At 53.8% G+C, this 19149-nt stretch overlaps 1 protein-coding gene across 12 annotated transcripts in view; it reads left to right on the plus strand.

Moving 5' to 3' along the window:
• Positions 1–18922, plus strand: part of SLC43A2 (solute carrier family 43 member 2) — a 39008-nt gene extending 20086 nt beyond the window's left edge. For 9 of the 12 annotated variants that reach the window (XM_060135948.1, XM_060135949.1, XM_060135958.1 and 6 more), the window contains 9 exons: positions 6117–6209; positions 7929–8062; positions 8146–8348; positions 8783–8929; positions 11418–11556; positions 12917–13046; positions 15373–15446; positions 16661–16784; positions 17343–18922. In XM_060135948.1, the coding sequence (XP_059991931.1) occupies positions 6117–6209; positions 7929–8062; positions 8146–8348; positions 8783–8929; positions 11418–11556; positions 12917–13046; positions 15373–15446; positions 16661–16784; positions 17343–17504 (1206 nt within the window). In that variant the 3' untranslated portion in view covers positions 17505–18922. The other 3 variants (XM_060135959.1, XM_060135951.1, XM_060135955.1) reach the window with 3 other exon arrangements.
• Positions 18923–19149: the final 227 nt, after the last annotated feature.

Below are 19149 nucleotides of genomic sequence, written 5' to 3' on the forward strand. Positions count from 1 at the left end.
GTGGCCATTATGTGCAGCTGAGGTCAGGCAGAGGCAGAAGGAGAGAGGAGGGAGGGAGGGAGGGAGGGCCATGTGGAGACCAGTGGGGGAGGAGACTCAGACAAGAAGATGAAACAAGAGAGAGTCTACAGCCAAATGCAAGTCCACCTGACAGTGTGGCCCTGGACTGTGGGGAGGTCGGCCAAGGAAGGTCAAGGGGAGAGAAGGAGGCAGGTAGGTCTAAAAGGAGCATCGGAAAGGATCTAAGAAATCTCTAGTGGGGAGAGCAAACAGAATGCTTAATAAGGGACGCAGAGAGGTGTGAGAGGTAAGGGTAAGTGCCTTGGTCCCCCAAATCAAGTGTGTACCCTTCAAGGGCCATGTGAGTTTTCCAAGACACAGAGTAACCCAGTGGCTATGCACGTAAGCTTGACCTGCTTTGAATTCCAAATTTGACCCTTACCAGCTTGGGGGAGTCCCTTGACTTTTCTAATCCTAAAGTTTTGTACCATTAAGTGAGGGTAATAAGTGACACCTGGGACTTCCCTGGTGGCGCAGTGGTTAAGAATCTGCCTGCCAATGCCGGGGACACGGGTTCGAGCCCTGGTCTGGGAAGATCCCACATGCTGCGGAGCAGCTAAGCCCACGTGCCACAAGTACTGAGCCCGCGTGCCACAACTACTTAAGCCCACGCACCTAGAGCCCGTGCTCTGCAACAAAGAGAAGCCATCGCAATGAGAAGCCCACGCACTGCAACGAAGAGTAGCCCCTGCTCGCTGCAACCAGAGAAAGCCTGCGCGCAGCAACAAAGACCCAACACAGCCAAAAATAAATAAATGAATAAGTTTATTTTTTTTAAAAAGTGACACCTAGCTGGTAAGGATGTTTTGAGGGCTTTTAGGATAATAATAGTTGCTATTATAATAATAATGCTATTATATGATTTAGTATATTAACATAACTATGTTACATTATTATACAACTTAATAATAAGGAAAAATCCTCTGATCGAGCTGCTCCTGGGCACAGCAAATGGGGGAAATTTCCTCTGGCAGGCATGACAGCTTTGGGAGGAAGGGAAGGAAGTAGCTTAAAGGATAAAACACAATTAGTATTAACATATGAAAAATAATTAATGCCCCCAGGGAAACCTTCTTGTCTCCTGTGCTTGCTATTTTGTGACCACACATTGACTACTGCTAGGATGTTTATGCTTTGGGTTTCGCTGGTCAGGGTCATCCTTGATACTGTTTTCAGAGAGATTTCATCTGACACAAACGTTAGGTAGTCCCTAAAAGCTGAAACAGACTTTGACTACCTATTTAAGCACTTATATTGGTTAAAAAAAAAAAAAAAAAAAACCCACCACGAACTAAGAAGTTAAAGGCCAAACTAGGAAAACATACCTACAGTATATGGACAAACAGTGAGGGTCTTTAATATATAAAGAGCCTATGCCAAATCAATATGAACAAATTAACATCCTCATAGGAAGAAAGGACAATAGGAATATAAATGACTGATTTTAAAAACCGTAGAAAAAATGTTCAAAGTCATTAACAATCAATAAATGTAAGTTTTTTCAATTTCAATTGGTGTAAGTTTTCTGGAAGGCAGTTTGGCACAGAGTATCACAAAAACTTAAAAATGTGTATTCCCTTTTGCCAAATGATTCTACTTTTGGGAATTTACCTTAAGGAAATCATAGCTATATGCATGTATGTTTATCTTCAAGGATGTTCATTAAAATGTTATTTATGATAAAAATTAAAAAGGCTCTGAGAACATCAGAGAAATGGTTGCATAAATTATAGACCATCCAGAAAAGGAAATACCAAACAGTTGTTACAAATTATGTTGAAGATGAATACTAAATTACAAAATATTTATAATATATCAAGTAAAAAAAGAAAAAGTTTAGAAAATAATATGTAGCATATGATCCCAGTTTGGTTACAAAGCTATAGGTATTTATGGGAAAAAGATTGAAAGGAAATATATCAAAATGGTAACATGGCTATATCAGGGGAATTTTTATTTCATTCTTTACGTGTACTTTGTTCCAGATGTTTTACAATGGACACGCATTGCTCTTCTAATCAGGAAAAATAATCGCAATACATGTTGGTAAGAAGGCTGCATAGCGTGGTTTGCCCTGAGGCTCTGTACACCCTAGGAATGGCCCTGCTGACTAAAATAACATGTTAGAGAGGAGAATTTTCAGGATGTTGCAAAGAATGTTCCAGGCAGGAAGAGGCAGGGAAGCAAGGAGGGCAGCTGGAGGTTACTGCCCTTTTCCAGGCATGAGGGCAAGTGTCTCATCCAGGACCAGATGTCAAGTCAGTCTCCTCTCCCACCTTCCCGTTCTTGCCTGTCCTGGATCCAGTTCTGGAGAGAAGACTCCAGAAGATGAGGTCAGAGTTGCCCACTAGCCCCAAGCCCCTGTTGTTCTGTTCTAGCTTGGGTTAGGGTAGAAGGAAAAGGGCTACTAGCAAGCAGTCTGCTCTTCAGAAGTATCCCCTCGCCCTGTCAAAAAGTTGGGGGCACTCTTTTTACCCAGAGGTGACAACTGCAACAAAAGTGTTTCCTGGCTTGACTACACCGAGTGGCTTCTCTCCTCCATCTGCTCTTCTGGTTGGGTTCTAAGCCCTCTTTGACCCCTTTCACATGCCCTGTGGAGGCTGGAGTGGCATCCCAGGCTAGAACAGTTTCCTCTTTCCTTACAAGCAGAACTAATCTTTGGATTCTCCCTGGGGCAGATGTGGCCCCAGAAATGCCTGAGGCTGCCTCGCTGGAGTAGCCAGCGTGGCACAGCCCGAATATGTGAGCTCAGAAGCCGAGGCATGTCCTCTGAACCACAGCATACCTGGGAGGCAGGTGTGCAAAGAGTGAGGTTGTGCACCTTTAGTGCTCACTCGGATGTGCCTGGGCCCCCATGAGCACATCACATTTCCTCTGTCTTTGCCTGGGGGAGTTTCCATATGCTCCTTCTCTCCCTCTGACCCTCTCTGAGAAGACTGAGTTGACACAGGGGCTGGAAGAAGAGATCTTTGTGTGCTGGGGCTTCTTCGGGTAGGCTGGAGAGCCACGCTGGCTTCATGCCATAGGATGGCTTTGTTGGCCGTACACTATAGATTAATTCATGTTCCTTTTAAATCCTGGGATCCCAAAACATCTCAAGTCTCTTATTCATGTTTTTTTTTTTCTTAACAGTGATACTGAGACATAATTCACATACCATACAATTTACCTAAAGTATACAGTTCAATGGTTTTTAGTTTATTTATAGAGTTACACAGTCATCACCAGAATCCATCATATCACCCCAAATCACATCTCTGTACCCATCAGCATTTCTACCTGTTCCTCCCAACTTCTTCCACCCCAGCCCCAGGCGACCCCTAATCTGTTCTCTGTCTCTATGAATTTGCCTGTTCTGGACATTTCATATGAATGGAATCATACAATTTTGTGCTCTTTCATGACTGGTTTCTTTCACTTAGCATAATGTTTTCAGGGTTTATACACGTTGTATTGATAGCATGTATCGATACTTCATTTGTTTTTGTGGCTGAATGATATTCCATTGTGTGAATGTACCACATTTTGCTTATCCAGTCATTGATGGGCATGGAGGTTGTTTCCACTTTTTGTATATTATAAAGAATGGGGACTTCCCTGGCAGGCCAGTGGTTAAGACTCTGCGCTTCCACTGCACGGGGTGTGGGTTCAATCCCTGGTCGGGGAACTGAGATCCTGCATGCCACAAGGTACAGCCAAAAAAACCAAAAACACTGCTATAAACATTCATGTACACATGGGCATATATTTTCATCCCTCTTGGGTATATATATACCTAGGAGTGAAATTTCTGGGTCATATGGTAGCTCTGTGTTTAATTGAGGAACTGCCAGTGTTTTCCAAAGTGGCTGTGTACCATTTTACATTCCTACCAGTAGTGTAGGAGGGTTCTGATTCCTCTGTATCAGCACCAACGTTTGTTATTATGTGTTGTGTTTTTTTTTTATTATTATTATAACCACCCTAGGGGGTATGAAGCAGTATCTCATTGTAGTTTGAATTTGCATTTCCCTATGATTAATGATATTGAGTATCTTTTCATACGGTTATTGGCCATCTGTATGTCTTCTCTGGAGAAATGTCTATTCAGAAATGTCTATTTGCCCATTTTTTAAAATAAATTTATTTTATTTTATTATTATCATTATTATTTTTTTGGCTGCGTTGGGTCTTCACTGCTGCGCGCAGGCTTTCTCTAGTTGCGGCGAGCGGGGGCTACTCTTCGTTATGGTGCACTGGCTTCTCATTGCGGTGGCTTCTCTTGTTGCGGAGCACGGGCTCTAGGCATGCGGGCTTCAGTAGCTGTAGCACACAGGTTTCAGTAGTTGTGGCGCGTGGGTTTCAGTAGTTGTGGCTCGTGGGCTCTAGAGTGCAGGCTCAGTAGTTGTGGTGCACAGGCTTAGTTGCTCTGCGGCATGAGGGATCTTCCTGGACCAGGGCTCCAACCCGTGTCCCCGGCATTGGCGGGCGGATTCTTAACCACTGTGCCACCAGGGAAGCCCTATTTGCCCATTTTAAAAATGGTTATATATGGTTTTTTTTTTACTGAGTTGTAGGAGTTCTTTTTTTTTTTTTTTTTTTTTTTTTTGCGGTACGCGGGCCTCTCACTGCTGTGGCCTCTCCGGCCGCGGAGCACAGGCTCCCGACGCGCAGGCTCAGCGGCCATGGCTCACGGGCCCAGCTGCTCCGCGGCATGTAGGATCCTCCCAGACCGGGGCACGAACCCATGTCCCCTGCATCGGAAGGCGGACTCTCAACCACTGCGCCACCAGGGAAGCCCCTGTAGGAGTTCTTTATACACTGCAGATGCAGGTGCCCTATCAGATAGCTGATTTGTACAAATTTTCTCTCTTCTGTGCCTCTGTTCGTTTTCTTGATGGTGTCTTTGAAGCACATTTTAAATTTTGATGATGCCCCTCCTTCACTTTTAATTGTGGTCAGAACAGGCAGAAATGATGAGGGGCAGGTAAATAAACACATGCAAACCGCCTCCGTTCAGCAAAAGCAGATTAGCTTGCGGGCAGCCATCACGTGGTCTGTGTTTGATAAAACCCCAAAATGATTCCAGACAAAGGGGGAGGGGAACATATATTAGGTCCATAGAAACACCTGAGTTCAGTGAAACAGGTTGGCAGATCCAGGGAGCGATTCTCAATGCCAGGGACCTTGTGGGTGTGGCTGGGAAACCTTCAGCACGCGGTACGAGCGCCCCTGAGGTTAGCAAGAGCAGCCAGGACTGCCGTTTGAGGAGGATACGCTTTGCCCCATGTCTGTTTGGATCCATGACCGAGTTGCCATATTATACCATGTCTGGATTTCTATGGAATCACTGGGGGTTTTAGCTTCGCAGTCGTGTTGGACGGGCCCAGAGCAAGCTGCTGTGAGATGGGAAGAGCGGCCTCACAGGGAAGAGAGCCTGAGCCTCTCTTGCCGTTGCTCTTTCCAGATGGAAAAGGGGAAAGCCCTCCTTGGACCTAGAAATTCAGACACAGGACTTCCGGGCCAGCCCCCTCATCCGCCCTGGGGGCTATAGAATTCTGATTGGCACCTTCCAGAGACCTACTCTTCTCAGCAAGAAAAGCAGCCTTTGCTGACATCTGGTCCTTTTGGGACACGGATATTTTTATTTATAAAATGATGTCATCCTCAAATAGATTCTTATTCCTAACAGGCTTGCTCCCTTTGAGGGTTGCCTCAGGCTCCCAGCTGTGCTTGCTGGCATCTTCCTGTAACCCTGCAAAGGCAGAAGGACCTGGCCTGTGCCAGAGAAGAGAGGAGGGATGCTTGCCAACCAGGAAGTCTACCAGCTCTGTCTTCATGTGCAGAGTCTGAGTTCTGTATTACTCTCCTCCCTTCCTTTATCAACCTCAGTCTGGGAAGAAAAAACTTTCGATTAGCTGCGATTACCCCTGGACCGATGCCCCCGTGAATCACACGGGGAGGAGAGTAGATAAGAAATGGTACCTGAGGATGCCAGGATTCTTTCTTCCCCTCCTCTTTCATCCGTCCCCTGTCTGTTCTCTCAGCAGAAGTCTCCCTTGCTTCTTATCTTTCAGCTGCCCAACATGTTTGGTGACCTTCGGTCCACGTTTATTGCCTTGATGATTGGATCCTATGCCTCCTCAGCAGTCACCTTCCCAGGAGTCAAGGTGAGCGTGTGTACTAGTGTCTGAGCAGAGGCCTCCTTTAAGCCTCCTTCACTGCTCCCAGAAGAGGGAAGTCATTGTGGGTGCTGGGGCCCCCCCTTCCCCCAAGCCCCATCTGGGGGCAGGATGCACCTGGGCAGCATGGGGGTAAGAAAAGAAACCTGGGGCTTCCCTAGTGGCGCAGCGGTTGAGAGTCCGCCTGCCGATGCAGGGGACACGGGTTCATGCCCCGATCCGGGAAGATCCCACGTGCCGCGGAGCGGCTGGGCCCGTGAGTCATGGCCGCTGAGCCTGTGCGTCCGGAGCCTGTGCTCCGCGACGGGAGAGGCCACAACAGTGAGAGGCCCGCGTACCACAAAAAAAAAAAAAAAAAAGAAAAAAGAAAAGAAAACTGCTGTGCGTGGGGCGGGGTGGGGGGGGGGTTGGGGGAGGGGCGAGGGGGTTGGGAAATCCAAGCACATCACTGCAAGGTGTGACTGAAGGCTGCCTTTGCGTTTCAGGCCTGGGGACAGAAAGGGGGTGAGTGTTTGTCCCCAGTCCTGAGTCTAACTCTAGTCCCCCCACCCCCAGGCCTGTTGCTGTTGGGCTATATTGCTCCCCACTGCCAGAGCGCTGCTCGCAGCCAAGTTGGTTCAGCTGTTTCCCTCCCAGGCAGGATTCTGAGCCCGTGGAAGTCACACAGGGTCAGGAGGGAGCAAACACCTCACTGTTCATCAGTCCCAGTTCCTGCTCCAAATCCAAGAGGGAGAGGCCGTAGGGCGAGAGGAGGAGGAGTCACAGAAGGCGTGGGCCAGGGGCTTCCCTGGGGATCCAGTGGTGAAGACTCCACGCTTCCACTGCAGGGGGCACGGGTTCGATCCCTGGTCGGGTAACTAAGATCCTGCCTGCCACACAGCGCAGCCAAAAAACAAAACGAAAAGACGTAGGCCGGCCGCCTGGACTTCGAGGCGCTTGGAGGGGCTGGGGCCAGACGTCTGTGGATTTTAGGGGTCCTCGAGTTTCTGGAGTGCAGAGGAGCCTACAGGTTCCCCCTCCTCCTCTTCTCCGTGTCTAACTGCTGGTCCCCTCCCTGGGTAGCTGGGCTGCTGTCTGGCACTACTCTGGGGACTCTTGTGCTGGAAATCAATGGCGATAATGACATTAACAGGCTTACAGGCTTCTCACCTGCCAGGCCCTGTGCTGAGCCCTCTACCCGCTTGACCCCCACCTTGACACCATGAGGGTACATGCCAGTGTCACACCCATTTCACAGAGGAGCAAAGCGAGACTTCCAACTGTTCATTCCTTGAGTATTTTTCTGGCCCCTACCGTGTGTATGCTTCAGGGTACTAGAGGAACATCAGTGGACGAGGCTGGAGGTTCCTCAGGGAGCTGGCCTAGTAACAGATGAGGAAATGAATCAAGAAGTCAAAAACCTCAGCCAGGGCTGTTCACTGTGAGCCAGTGATGTGACAGTGATGGGTGGTCTGGGAGGGCCTCTCCAAGGAGATGACATTTGGTCCAAGCTGGAGGCATTTGGTCCAGGGCGAGCTAAGATTATTGGAATGCAGGTGCCTGACGACCAAACACCCAGGCTGATGGGGCCATGCCTCCCCTCGCAGCTGAGCGCAGGGAGAGCAGGACTGCTGGGTGCCCCTACCCGCTGCCCGCTCCGGCTTCCCTCTGCTAACTCTGCCCTCCGCCCTGCCCTGACTCCAACCGCTACCCCGTTGTGCCTCTCAGGTCATCTACGACTTCGGTGCCTCCTTCATCGTCATGCTCGTGGTCTGGGCCGGCTGCTCCGGGCTGGTTTTCCTCAACTGCTTCTTTAACTGGCCCCTGGAGCCCTTCCCGGGCCCAGAGGACATGGACTACACGTAAGTGGACGTGCGGTCTGCTCCCACCCCTACGCCGGCGAGGGGCCCTGGCAGCGCGACAGACACTCTCCTGTGGCCTCTAGGGTGAAGATCAAGTTCAGCTGGCTGGGCTTCGACCACAAGATCACTGGGAAGCAGTTCTACAAGCAGGTGACCACGGTCGGGCGCCGCCTCAGCGTGGGCAGCTCCATGCGGAACGCCAAGGAGCAGGCGGCACTGCAGGAGGGCCACAAGCTGTGCCTGTCCACCGTCGACCTGGAGGTCAAGTGCCAGCCCGATGCCGCAGGTACCGCGTGCGGCCCCCACCTCCCAAGCCTGCCTGAGCCGTCAGCAGGGGCTCCTGAACCCACACCCGCACCCCAGCAACAAGGAGGGGGAGGCCGGCCCAGACGTGGAAGCTGCAGCCCCCTCGGGGGACCAGCTCCCGCTGAGGGCTTTGTGGGTACCATCCCCCTTAATCCCCATTTCATCCCCAAAAGAGCCGGTAGCACCATCCAGCCTGCCGTACAGACGAAGGGTCAGCGAGGCTGAGGGTCTCACCCAGCTTGTTTCGTACGGCTGGGTGGCCTGACTCCTGCGTCCAGCCGTCCACGTCATCCAGCATGATTTGGTCGGCAAAGCAGGGCTGTCAGCCCCACGCGCCCAGCCCCGGGGTGGCGGGTGGGCCGTGGCCACGGCGGCACCTCCCGCTTCTCCCTGAGCACCCTCTTCTCCCCGCAGCGGCCCCCTCGTTCATGCAGAGCGTGTTCAGCCCCATCCTGCTGCTCAGCCTGGTCACCATGTGCGTCACTCAGCTGCGCCTCATCTTCTACATGGGCGCCATGAACAACATCCTCCAGTTCCTGGTCAGCGGCGACCAGGACGCAGGTAGGTGGCCTCCAGGCCCCGGGGCGCAGCCCACGAGCGGTGGCCACTCCTGCCCGCCTGAGGTTCAGCCCACTGCCCGGCTGGGCTGGACCAGCAGGGCCGTGAGATGGCAGAATCCAAGGGCCTGATTGTGTGTCAGAGCCGTTTCATCACGGCCGGGCCCAACTGTCCTTTCATGTCCCCATCGGAGTTTCCCGGTTTAGGAGGGAGGAGAGGACTAAAATAACTACGTGTGTTTGGGGTGTGGGGGTGTGTTTTTTGCTGCCTGAGGGGGACGGTTGACGTGTGTGTTCGTAAATGAAAACACGGCACAGAACGCGGTACTCCACCTGAGAGCCTGTTGAAAGGCTATCTGTCAAACCCAACGCCAAGAATTCTCCGGGAAACCGCAGGGGTGCCGGGTGGAGAGGCTGGGGGCCGAGATGGGGGCTGGGCTACTGCGGCTGGAGACTGGGGCTCCTGGGCCTGCACAGGATCTGTGCCCTGAACCGGGAAGCAGAGCCAGGTGGAGCCTTCCTCGTGGGTAATCCAGTCCAGGCTTGTTACTTCTGGTAAACAGAACTGATAACCCACCTGCCACTCTTCCAAGAGAACACACAAGCTGATGAGAGGGATTCTACAAAGAAAGTCATTACTTCCTCCGGGCCTGAGCTGAGTCAGCTTTAGTTATCCCTAAGCGGGACAAACACATCTGGTAAATCCTTTTTATTGGCTGTCTCATTGGTGTGCAATGTTTGGGTTGGTTCCCCCCCACCCCCCGCCCCCGGGAAGATCTGCCAGGCACTGTACATTTTTTTTTTTTTGGTACATTTTTAAAGAGGATGAGAAACCTGGCCTTAGCAAAAGGGGAAGGTGACAAAGAGGCACAGATAATGCAGGTGCTACTCCAAAAATGGGTGTTCGGACGTGAAGCAATGTGGAAAAATCCTATCACGCGCCCTCGCAATAATTTGTAGCAAACGCAAAGATAGGAAGAAAAAGCACCTGTTTAGCTTTGTCTCGTCCAATGATATTCCCCTAGATTTCTACCCCAGGAACCCTTTTATTATGTAACATTCATTAAAATCTGTGTGCCACGCTTTGGGAGAGATGACCTCGCGTGTCTCTTTGCCCTCTATTGTAAACCCTGAGGCCCAGACAGGTGGAGACTCTGACTGGTACAGAGAAGGGCCCTCACTGGCCCTTGGAAGGCAAATCTCCCTGCCGCTGAGTCATGGCCTTTTACTCTCTGAGAACACTTGCTGCTCAAGAGGCATTTTTTCCATCTGTTTCCCGCATTCAAAAAGCCAATTTCAAGAAGTAGAGGAAGTTGGGCCAGGAAATTCGGTCTGCAGCTGACAGGGCATTGGTTTTCCCCATCCTGCTCCTCTGAGCAGTTGTGCCTGACATCACACACACACACACACACACACACACACACACACGCACGCGCACACACATGTCTGGCTATCAGGGTCAGGGGGCCAGTAGGTGGATGGGAGACCAGCGCTGGCTAGTGAGATACTTGGGCTGGGTGTGGGGTAGATTCTTTGCCCTCGGAGGGAACAAGGGCAACGAGGCCCAGGTTCTGCCAGGTCTTCTGCACCCACGCTGCTTCCCCATCACGGTCCCCCGCAAACACCACAGGCCTGATTTGCCAGCCCGCTTGTGACGAGGCACCAGCTGCACACGAGTGAGGCCCCAGCCGGCAGGAAAACGTCCGCAGACACCCGCGCTGGGCACTCTTGAGAGTCGGGGCTTGGTGGGAAATGGCGTGTGAGCTGGGCCCAGAGCTAGTCTGCCTCCGTGCCCCATCCCCCTGTGATAACCTGTGACATTTCTGCTGCTGACCTCACTCCTCTCTGCTTTTTCACTTTTGCTTTCTTGATGCAGTGATGGCTACCGGTAAGCCAGTGGGGGCGGGGGACGGGGGACTGTCAGGGAACACATGACATCCTCTCCTAGCCGGTCTCTGTTCAACTGAGAAACACCTCTCCTTGAACTCCAGACGTCCCTCTCGGCCAGACCTGTGTTTGGGGGTGGGGCAGTCAGCATTCAGCTTCTGTTTGTCTGAGAAATCCCATCATAATTTTAAGACTCTTTGAAGATTGAAGCCCTTACGTCAGTGCCCTTGTGAGTGGTGCCTTCCTGGTATATTTCTAGAGGCAGAAAACTGACGGCCAGTTACACACAAAACCTCAGTCCCAGGCATTGGTAATTTTGTGGTTCCCAAAGTCAGAGAGACTTCCTGGAGCTTCTGGGGGAAGTCACTGTGACATACGGGATTTCGTTAGCCGTTTCTTGGAAATAGGCGAGGACTTTGGAGAAAAGAAAAGGGTGGCTTTGATTTCAGAGGTTAAGGTCTCCGGGCTCCCCTCATGACCCACAGTGACAAGGGGGCGGCTCTGGAGAAGATCCCAGAAGGGCTTGTGGGGTCACAGGCTCTGCCCAGCGCCCACCCCAGGCCTCTGCCGGCAGCCCCCGTGACCCAGCCCGTCTTTATCCTCAGTGGGCCTCTACACCTCCATCTTCGGTGTGCTCCAGCTGCTCTGCCTGCTGACAGCCCCCGTCATCGGCTACATCATGGACTGGAGGCTGAAGGAGTGTGAAGATGGCCCTGAGGAGCCCGAGGAGAAAGACGCCAACCAGTGCGTAGGCGGAGCTCGTGCCCCGGGCCCAGGCCCCCAGAGGGAGAAGCCCACCGGTCAGGTGTTAGGCAGCATCAGGGTGGGTGGGTTAGGTTTTAAAGTTAGCAGGAGAGGCGAAAGAGGGCTATGCTCAAAGCTGCTCTTGCCCGCGCTCAGCTCAGCACCCATTTTGGTCTGTTGCTTCTGTAAGGAAAGTCTTTTGTATGCAAAAGTTGGGGAGGCACGGAGCTCGAAGAGAGGAGGAGAGAAAGCAGAGGAAGGTCTGTGCGGACAGCTATCAAACATCCTGCTTTTAGGGCTGCTCTGTGGTCCTTAGCACACGTAGTACACCGGCAGACATCCTCAGAGTGGTCCTGTTTGCCTGCAAGGTCTGCTCCACTGGGTGTGAGTAGTAAACGGCTATAACCTTAATACGTGTCAATAGATCTGTTCATGACTGTGAGAATTAAGCAAGGGACCGGAGCCCTACTTTACAGAAGGGTTGGGCTCTGAGATCAGAGGATGAGTTAAATGCTGTCTTCTCTGACTCCACCTTAGTACAATAAGCTCCTCTTTACTGTATCAGGCCCTGTGCCAAGCCCTTAATGCACATCTCAGGTAAGCCTCCCAGCACCTCGATGAGTTAGACCCATTTTGCAGATGAGGGGACTGAAGCTAGGCGTCTGAGTGGCTTGCCTGAGGTCACATAGGGAGTAAGTGGTGGGTCTGGGCCTCCCTGCACATCTCTGAGCCCTTGGTTGTCATACAGTTGTCCGTGGGGTATCTTTGTGGGTGTTGAGGCTGGAATCAGTAATAGTGAATTCACAGGGAAATAATTACAGAGAATGCTCTGTTATGTAGGTCAGGTCCTACAGCCAGAAGGCTGTTGGTGCCCATTCCAGTTCCATCTGCCGCATACTCGTTTCTCCTTCACCCCTTCCTGCCGCCCAAGGAGAAATCCACTCACTCCCTTTTTTGGCTTATTATCTGGCTTAGTGTCAGCTCCCTGCAGGATTCAGGTGAAGTTGGAGCCAGTAGTGAAGGAGGCTTTGCCACATCCAGACCTGGGTGCACTGTCCTCCTCCCTCCCCATCATCGGACCTCAGTCTTCGCCGAAGCAGCGCAGGGTGTTGACGCCCGTCTCCTCGTGCCTTCTCGCGTGCGACCTCTCCACTGAGGTTGACACTCCGCGCTCAGTCCAGGGGGTGCAGTGGGCAGTGTCCCTCGTGCTGGTCTAGCCCCCACAGTCCCTAGCACATGCTTGCGGGTGGTCTCTGAGTCTTGCGCTGTCCACAAGCTGTGACTCCCGGGACCTGGCTTCCTGGGAGAGCCCATCCCCCAGGGAGCCCCCAGCTCCGGTGTGTGCTCTGCGTTTCCACAGGGGTGAGAAGAAGAAGAAGCGGGACCGGCAGATCCAGAAGATCACCAACGCCATGCGGGCCTTCGCCTTCACAAACCTGCTGCTCGTGGGCTTTGGGGTGACTTGCCTCATTCCCAACCTGCCTCTACAGGTGGGTATGGGGAGAGGGAGAAGCCAGGTGGGGTATGGGGTGACGAGACTGAAAGGTGCGTGATGTCTCATGGGGGAGAGAACAGTGCTCGCTCAGCAAAGAGAACAGTGACTTTTCATTTGTTTAATTCAACCAACCAACGTATCAACCGGCCCGCTGTGATTTACCAAAGGGCCCCCTACCTGCCAGGCTCTGTACGTGCGTGATGCCGGGAGCAAGGTGTAAATGGAACTCAGATTGCCTTTCACAGAAGACTCTTCTCTATGAAAGTACATCGTTCTTCTCGGTCTTTAGGCATCTTACATACCATGAGTACCATCATCTTACCGTTTCTGGAACCATGTGGTGTAGTTGTGTGGCTGCCCGTTTTGCATGCGCTCGAACAGCTGAAGTCTGATGTCCAAAGAACTCTGGCTAGTCTGTGGCGTTGGTGGGAACGTCTGCTCCTCCAGTACAGGGGAGCAAGACCGACGATCCCTTGGCATCTGGGTTCAAAAGTTTAATTCCTTCTCACGAGATTTCCAGTGCCTTTGGAAGCTGACTTTTGGCAGAGAGTTTGAGAAAGGTAGATTTCGTTACCTGCCTGGCTCCACCCTTAGGTCCACAGAAGTGTTCTAGTTCTAATCCCCAAATGTATGAACTTGGAAGGGACAGAAGTGATGGCATTGCTTCCAGATGGGTGTGACCCAAGTCCAGATGGTATCTTGGACCAGGTCCAGGAGGAAAGCAAGAGTCCCTTTCTACAAGTGGCCGCACGTAGAAGTTCATTGAACACCCAGGTGTGCACCACCCACAGGTGCTGCCATGTGTTTGTGCCAACACCGCGTGCAGCCAGAGTAAACCATGGGAGGCTCTCCCAGTTCCAGATGGGAGTATTGCTGCCTCCCTGGTGCCCTCCCGGCCTCCTGGTGGTGGCCCTCTCCGCAAGACCGGCAGACCCTTGCCCTGACTACCCTTGTCCAGTCGCGGGGCAATGCTCAGTGAGGACAGTCATCTGCTTTGTGTTTTATCCAGTTCTTATTGAAAGGCAAGTTGTGAAAAGGCAGCAAGGCATTTGGAGTGGAAAGCAGAGCCCGCCGAGGGACGGGTGCGCGTTCAGGCACAGCCCTCTCGCAGCACCGCAGGAGCAGCCCTCGCCGCCTCCACTGCCCACATTCCCGGAAACGGGTCTTGGCCGCTGAGCCCGATGGCAGGGCTGTGTGCAAAGAGCAAACAAAGGGTCCTGGGAGCAAAGGAGACAGCTCGTGGCTCTAAGGAATCGTTAACAAGTGCTTGCTAAGCTTGCCAAGCTTGCCAGCAGTGACCTTTCCTCAGGAAAGCAGAGCTAGAGGGGAGAGGGACAGCCATCTACCAGTAGGGCCTGGGTGGCCAGGCAGGGAGACCTGGGCACAGTCCTCAGGTCCGCGAAGGCAGGAGTGGTGATTAGTGACCTCCTGCTTAGTGCTATGTCCATACGTACACTTAAGAGCAGACTCTAGATGGGGGCGGGATGGGGGGAGCCCTGGGTTTTAGTGTTTGCCAATTTCCACGGTGCAAGTGCTCTCGTCGTGGCTGATATCAGCCAATACGGTGTCACCAGCTGTGGAGTTGGAAAGAGACACAGCAACACACCATCATACGATATTTACAGTAGAGCAAAAAACCGTAAGAGCGGGAATTCCCTGGTGGTCCAGCGGTCAGGACTCCGCGCTTTCGCTGCTGAGGGCGCAAGTTCAGTCCCTGGTTGATCCTGCAAGCTATGCGGTGCAGCCAAAACTAAAAAAATAAAAAAATTTTCGAAGAAACAAAATACCTTAAGAGCACGGCTAATGGTAAAACAGAATAAAATAATTAGGATGTGCTGGGTTTTGAGTATTCATTAACTTTGTTTTCAACGTACAGTTGACCCCTGAACAACACAAGTTTTAATTGCGTGGGTCCACTCGTGCTCAGATGGTTTTCAATGGTAAACACTAAGTACCACGTGATCCGTGGGTGGTTGAATCCGAGGATATAGAACTGTGGGTACAGAGGGCCGACTCTAAGTTATATGTGGACTGTTGGCTGCGTGGAGGGTCGGCACCCCTAGCCCCCCGTGTTGTTTAAGGGTCAACGGTAATTTGTTGAATTGTACGTTTATTACAGTTGAACTGTTAGTAGTGACTGTGTTTAACTTAAAATCGGCTCAAAATTCTTGGCAACTCAGGAGTTGGCCCTGGAAAGCTGGTACAAGCTGACTCCAGGGCGCCAGTACTCCCACCGCTCAGGACCCGAGGAGCTGTGGGGCAAGGGGACAAGGTGAGGCCCTCCCTGTCTCTTGCTCAACACTCTGCTCTCCCTCCCTCAGATCCTCTCCTTCATCCTGCACACGATTGTGCGAGGATTCATCCACTCTGCCGTCGGGGGCCTCTATGCCGCTGTGTAAGTCCTGGGAGCTGTGGGTGGCCTGGTGGCCGAGGGTAAGGGAATGACCTGAGGGAGGTTCCTGGTGGGACTGAGGGCCTGAAGGGGGCCATCTTGCTCACTTGGGGTTCATCCTCTGGCCTTAGGTACCAGGGCTTCTGTTGGGTGTGTCAGGGGAAGGCCATACCTGGCAGGAGCAGGTCAGTGGGCAGACAGTTGGGTGCCCACAAGCCTTGGCATTTAACACGAAGTCAGTTCCCCCAGCCAAGGTGCCGCTCGTTGTTGCTGCGCAGCCGGGTTCTGAGGCTGCCTCTGGCTGCTCATGGGAAGGGCAGGGGGGTGGGTTCTAGCTGCCCACAGCTCAACGGTGATCTTCCAGTGGGCTTCAGCGGCGGCAGTGACATGACTAGCTGAGCCCAGGATGTGCCTGACAGATCCCACCCAGGGCCTCAGAGGGCTGGTTCTGTCCACAGCCTTCTTAGGCCTTGGCTAAAGTGAAACCTGCCTCCTTTTCCAAGAGGCCACACGTGCCTAAGGAACCATAGTTGTTCCTTCTCCTTGGGCCGGGCCTCGGCTCACACACTGGAACCCAAACGCCATCCACTGTCTCCCTCCGCCCAAAGACTAGCCCGTTCCTCCAGCCGTTGCTTGCTAGGAGTCCCTTCTCACCTCCGGGGCCACGATGCCTGACATGGCCCCAGAATTCTGGCAGAATCTGGCTAAGGTTTTGCCGGAACTCGCTCCCTCTCTCAACAGTATCCCATGGGGGTCATTCCAGGTCTGCCCGTTCCACCCCCACCTACCCCCCGGGCCTGGAGGAAGTTGTGGCTGCCCTGGCAGAGTCTGAGGGCCTCGTCCGAGGGCTGTGATGCTATGTTTCCGTGATTACACAACGCTCCTCTGGAAGAGGGTGCAGCCAGGCCGGGCCCAGCCTCCGACCTGCCCGCTGGGCCCGGCTCACAGGCTGCAGACTCCGGCTGGCACCGCACCTCCCACTTGGCTCGGCCAGACACCCCCGGGCCCCGGGGCCTCACGCTGGTCCAAAAGACAAATTCGCTTTGCAGAACTGCTCAGCAGAAAGCGGTCCAGGGATGCACACCCCATTCCCACCTCTTCTCTGCCACCGGAGGTGCAGCCTGGGGGCACCGGCACCTGGGGCCAGGCTGCGAACGAGCATGTGGGAAGCCGGAGCATGGCCCCCTGTGGTGACAGGTTCTCTACTGCCCCGGCAGGTACCCCTCCACGCAGTTTGGCAGCCTCACAGGCCTGCAGTCCCTGGTCAGTGCGCTCTTCGCTCTCCTGCAGCAGCCCCTGTTTCTGGCTATGATGGGTCCCCTCCAAGGAGACCCCCTGTGGGTAAGAAGGATCGCGGGGCAGAGGGCTATGGGCATCCGCCCCACTCTGCTGGTTGGGAGCTGGGAGGCATCACTCGGGGGCTTCTAGAACCCCGGGACAGGCAGTTTGGAACTTTGGTTAGGATCAATTCAGGAACCCCTTGTGAATGGGCAAGAGGGACAAGAGGAGAAGAGTGTCCTTTCTGGACCTGATTTTGGGGTAAATCGAACCAAGTTGCTGTCCCTGCTCCTCCTGCCAAAGGCCCAGATTCTTAACCAGGTGCTTTGAGCTTGTCCCAATCCCCCCCCCCCCGCCCCAGAGATTCAGATCAGTACAGTATGGTGGCCCGGCCCGTGGACAGCTGGGGAATTCTGTTGCTGGAATGTGGAACGACGGGACCTCCAACCTCTTGAAACTCCTTGTTTGTTTTTCCTCTCCTCTCCTGTGACCTTCTCCCCATTCCCAAACCTGAGAGCGAGGAAGGGGCTGGAACTGGGCTCTGCAAAGACCACAGCCCCTGCCTGCTGCCTCCCTCCCCCGCCCTTGGTGGCGACTCGACTCTCATCCCTGCCTCCCCAGGTGAACGTGGGGCTGCTTGTCCTGAGCATGCTGGGCTTCTGCCTTCCCCTCTACCTCATCTGCTACCGGCGCCAGCTGGAGAGGCAACTGCAGCAGAAGAGGGAAGACGACAAGCTTTTCCTCAAGCTCAACGGCTCGTCCAACCGGGAGGCTTTTGTGTAGTGCCCACCACCTCGGAACTGTGGCGTCCCGCCCTTGCTTCAGTGACTCAGCGGTGTCCTCCCCACCCCAGAGGACCTCCACGCACCCCTAGGATCCTGTCCTGCACCATGTTGGAGTCCTCGCTCCCTCCCAGGGCCCTGGTCCTGCCTCGGAGCTCTGCGGCGGAAGGATGGGAGAGGGCCCGGTCAGGCGCTTCTCCTGCTGGAAGCAGAGGCGCTCTGGACTTCGCTCAGCCACCCTCGAGGGGCCCTGGAGCCTCGGGGCTCCGTGGTGCCTGCAGGAGCAGACAGGAGGACCCCGGGCAGGCAGGCCCTCTCCCCCCAGCGTGTCGAGATTCCGCCTCTTGCCAAAGCAGAGGAGTCTGCCGTCTACTGCCCACCACCTGCCCCTCGGCTGCATGTCCACCAGCCACGCCTGCTGAGGACAAAGGCTTGCACTGTCTGTACCCGCCTCGCCTGGCCCCTCACCTCCTCCCCCGGCCAGTCTGAGCTGCCTGAGGAAGGAAGGACCCGCTTCCTGTTGTTGGTGCTAACTCCTTTGTGATTCCAGCCCCCTGTGGCCTGTCCTCCTGTTCGAGGCCTGTGGAGAAGGCCCCCTGGCTTAAAGCCTGGGGAGGGGATGGAGGGCTGGATGGTCACATGTGGCTCAGGAGCTGTGGTCAGGGCCGAGCAGCAGTCCCTTCCCTCCTCCCTGAGGGCCTGAGCCGGGGGCATGTCTCCACTGCCACCCTCTGTCCAGTCTGTGACCTGAAGGGAATTAAAGGGGCACCACACACAAACACACGCATGCGCGCGCGCGCACGCAAGCGCGCGCGCGCACACACACGCACACGCACACGCACACACACATACACATACACACAGCTGTTTTCGTGGGGGTGGAAGTGAAGGTGTGGCTGACAGACGTGGAGGTCCAGGCCCGGGTGGGAAGGTGGATTTGTGAGAGACCTAGGGGTGTGTGTGCATGTGGGTTGTGCGCGCGTGTCCTGTGCATGAGAGATGTGTGTGGGATGGGGGTGGGACGTGGGCGCTGGGGGTCTGCCCTTATCCTCCCGGAGACACCCCGGAGCCAGCCAGGCCCGCAGCAAGCCCAGCGCCCAGGAGCCAGCCCCGCTCAGGGTTGGGAGCTTGTCCCAGGCTGCAGGGCCACAGCGCCCCCTGCTGGCAGACTTTCCAAGGGCCCTGGAGCTGTTTATGCGGGCGAGGCCCCGTTTCCTCTGCCAGGCGGGCCTGGCTTGCCAACCCACCCACCTTGACTGCCCTCAGAAATGTGTCTGAGGCTTCCTGGGAGCTCTGAGAGGGGTGGGTTGATTTTTAGGTGAATTGTTTTGGTGGTTGGTTTTTTTTTTTTTCCCCCTTTTAAGTTTTATCAGACTCCTTTTTATAAAGCAATAAATCCATTTTCCTCCTGGTAAGGGATGCCCCTTCTAGCATATCAGTTAATGACTACATGTGCCTGTTTTGAGCTTGAGAAGAAGAGGCAAGACAAGATTTTCTGCCCCAGTCGTACCCAGCGACTCACCGTCTCTCTGGGTGTGATTGCTGTCTCGGGAGGGGCAGTGGGCCAGGAAAAGACCTTCCTCCCCCGCCCCACCCCCAAACAAATGGGGCTTGTGCAGACACCTTAGAAGTGTGGCCATCCCCTC

Source organism: Lagenorhynchus albirostris, chromosome 20, assembly GCF_949774975.1.
Source record: "Lagenorhynchus albirostris chromosome 20, mLagAlb1.1, whole genome shotgun sequence".
NCBI lineage: Eukaryota > Metazoa > Chordata > Mammalia > Artiodactyla > Delphinidae > Lagenorhynchus > Lagenorhynchus albirostris.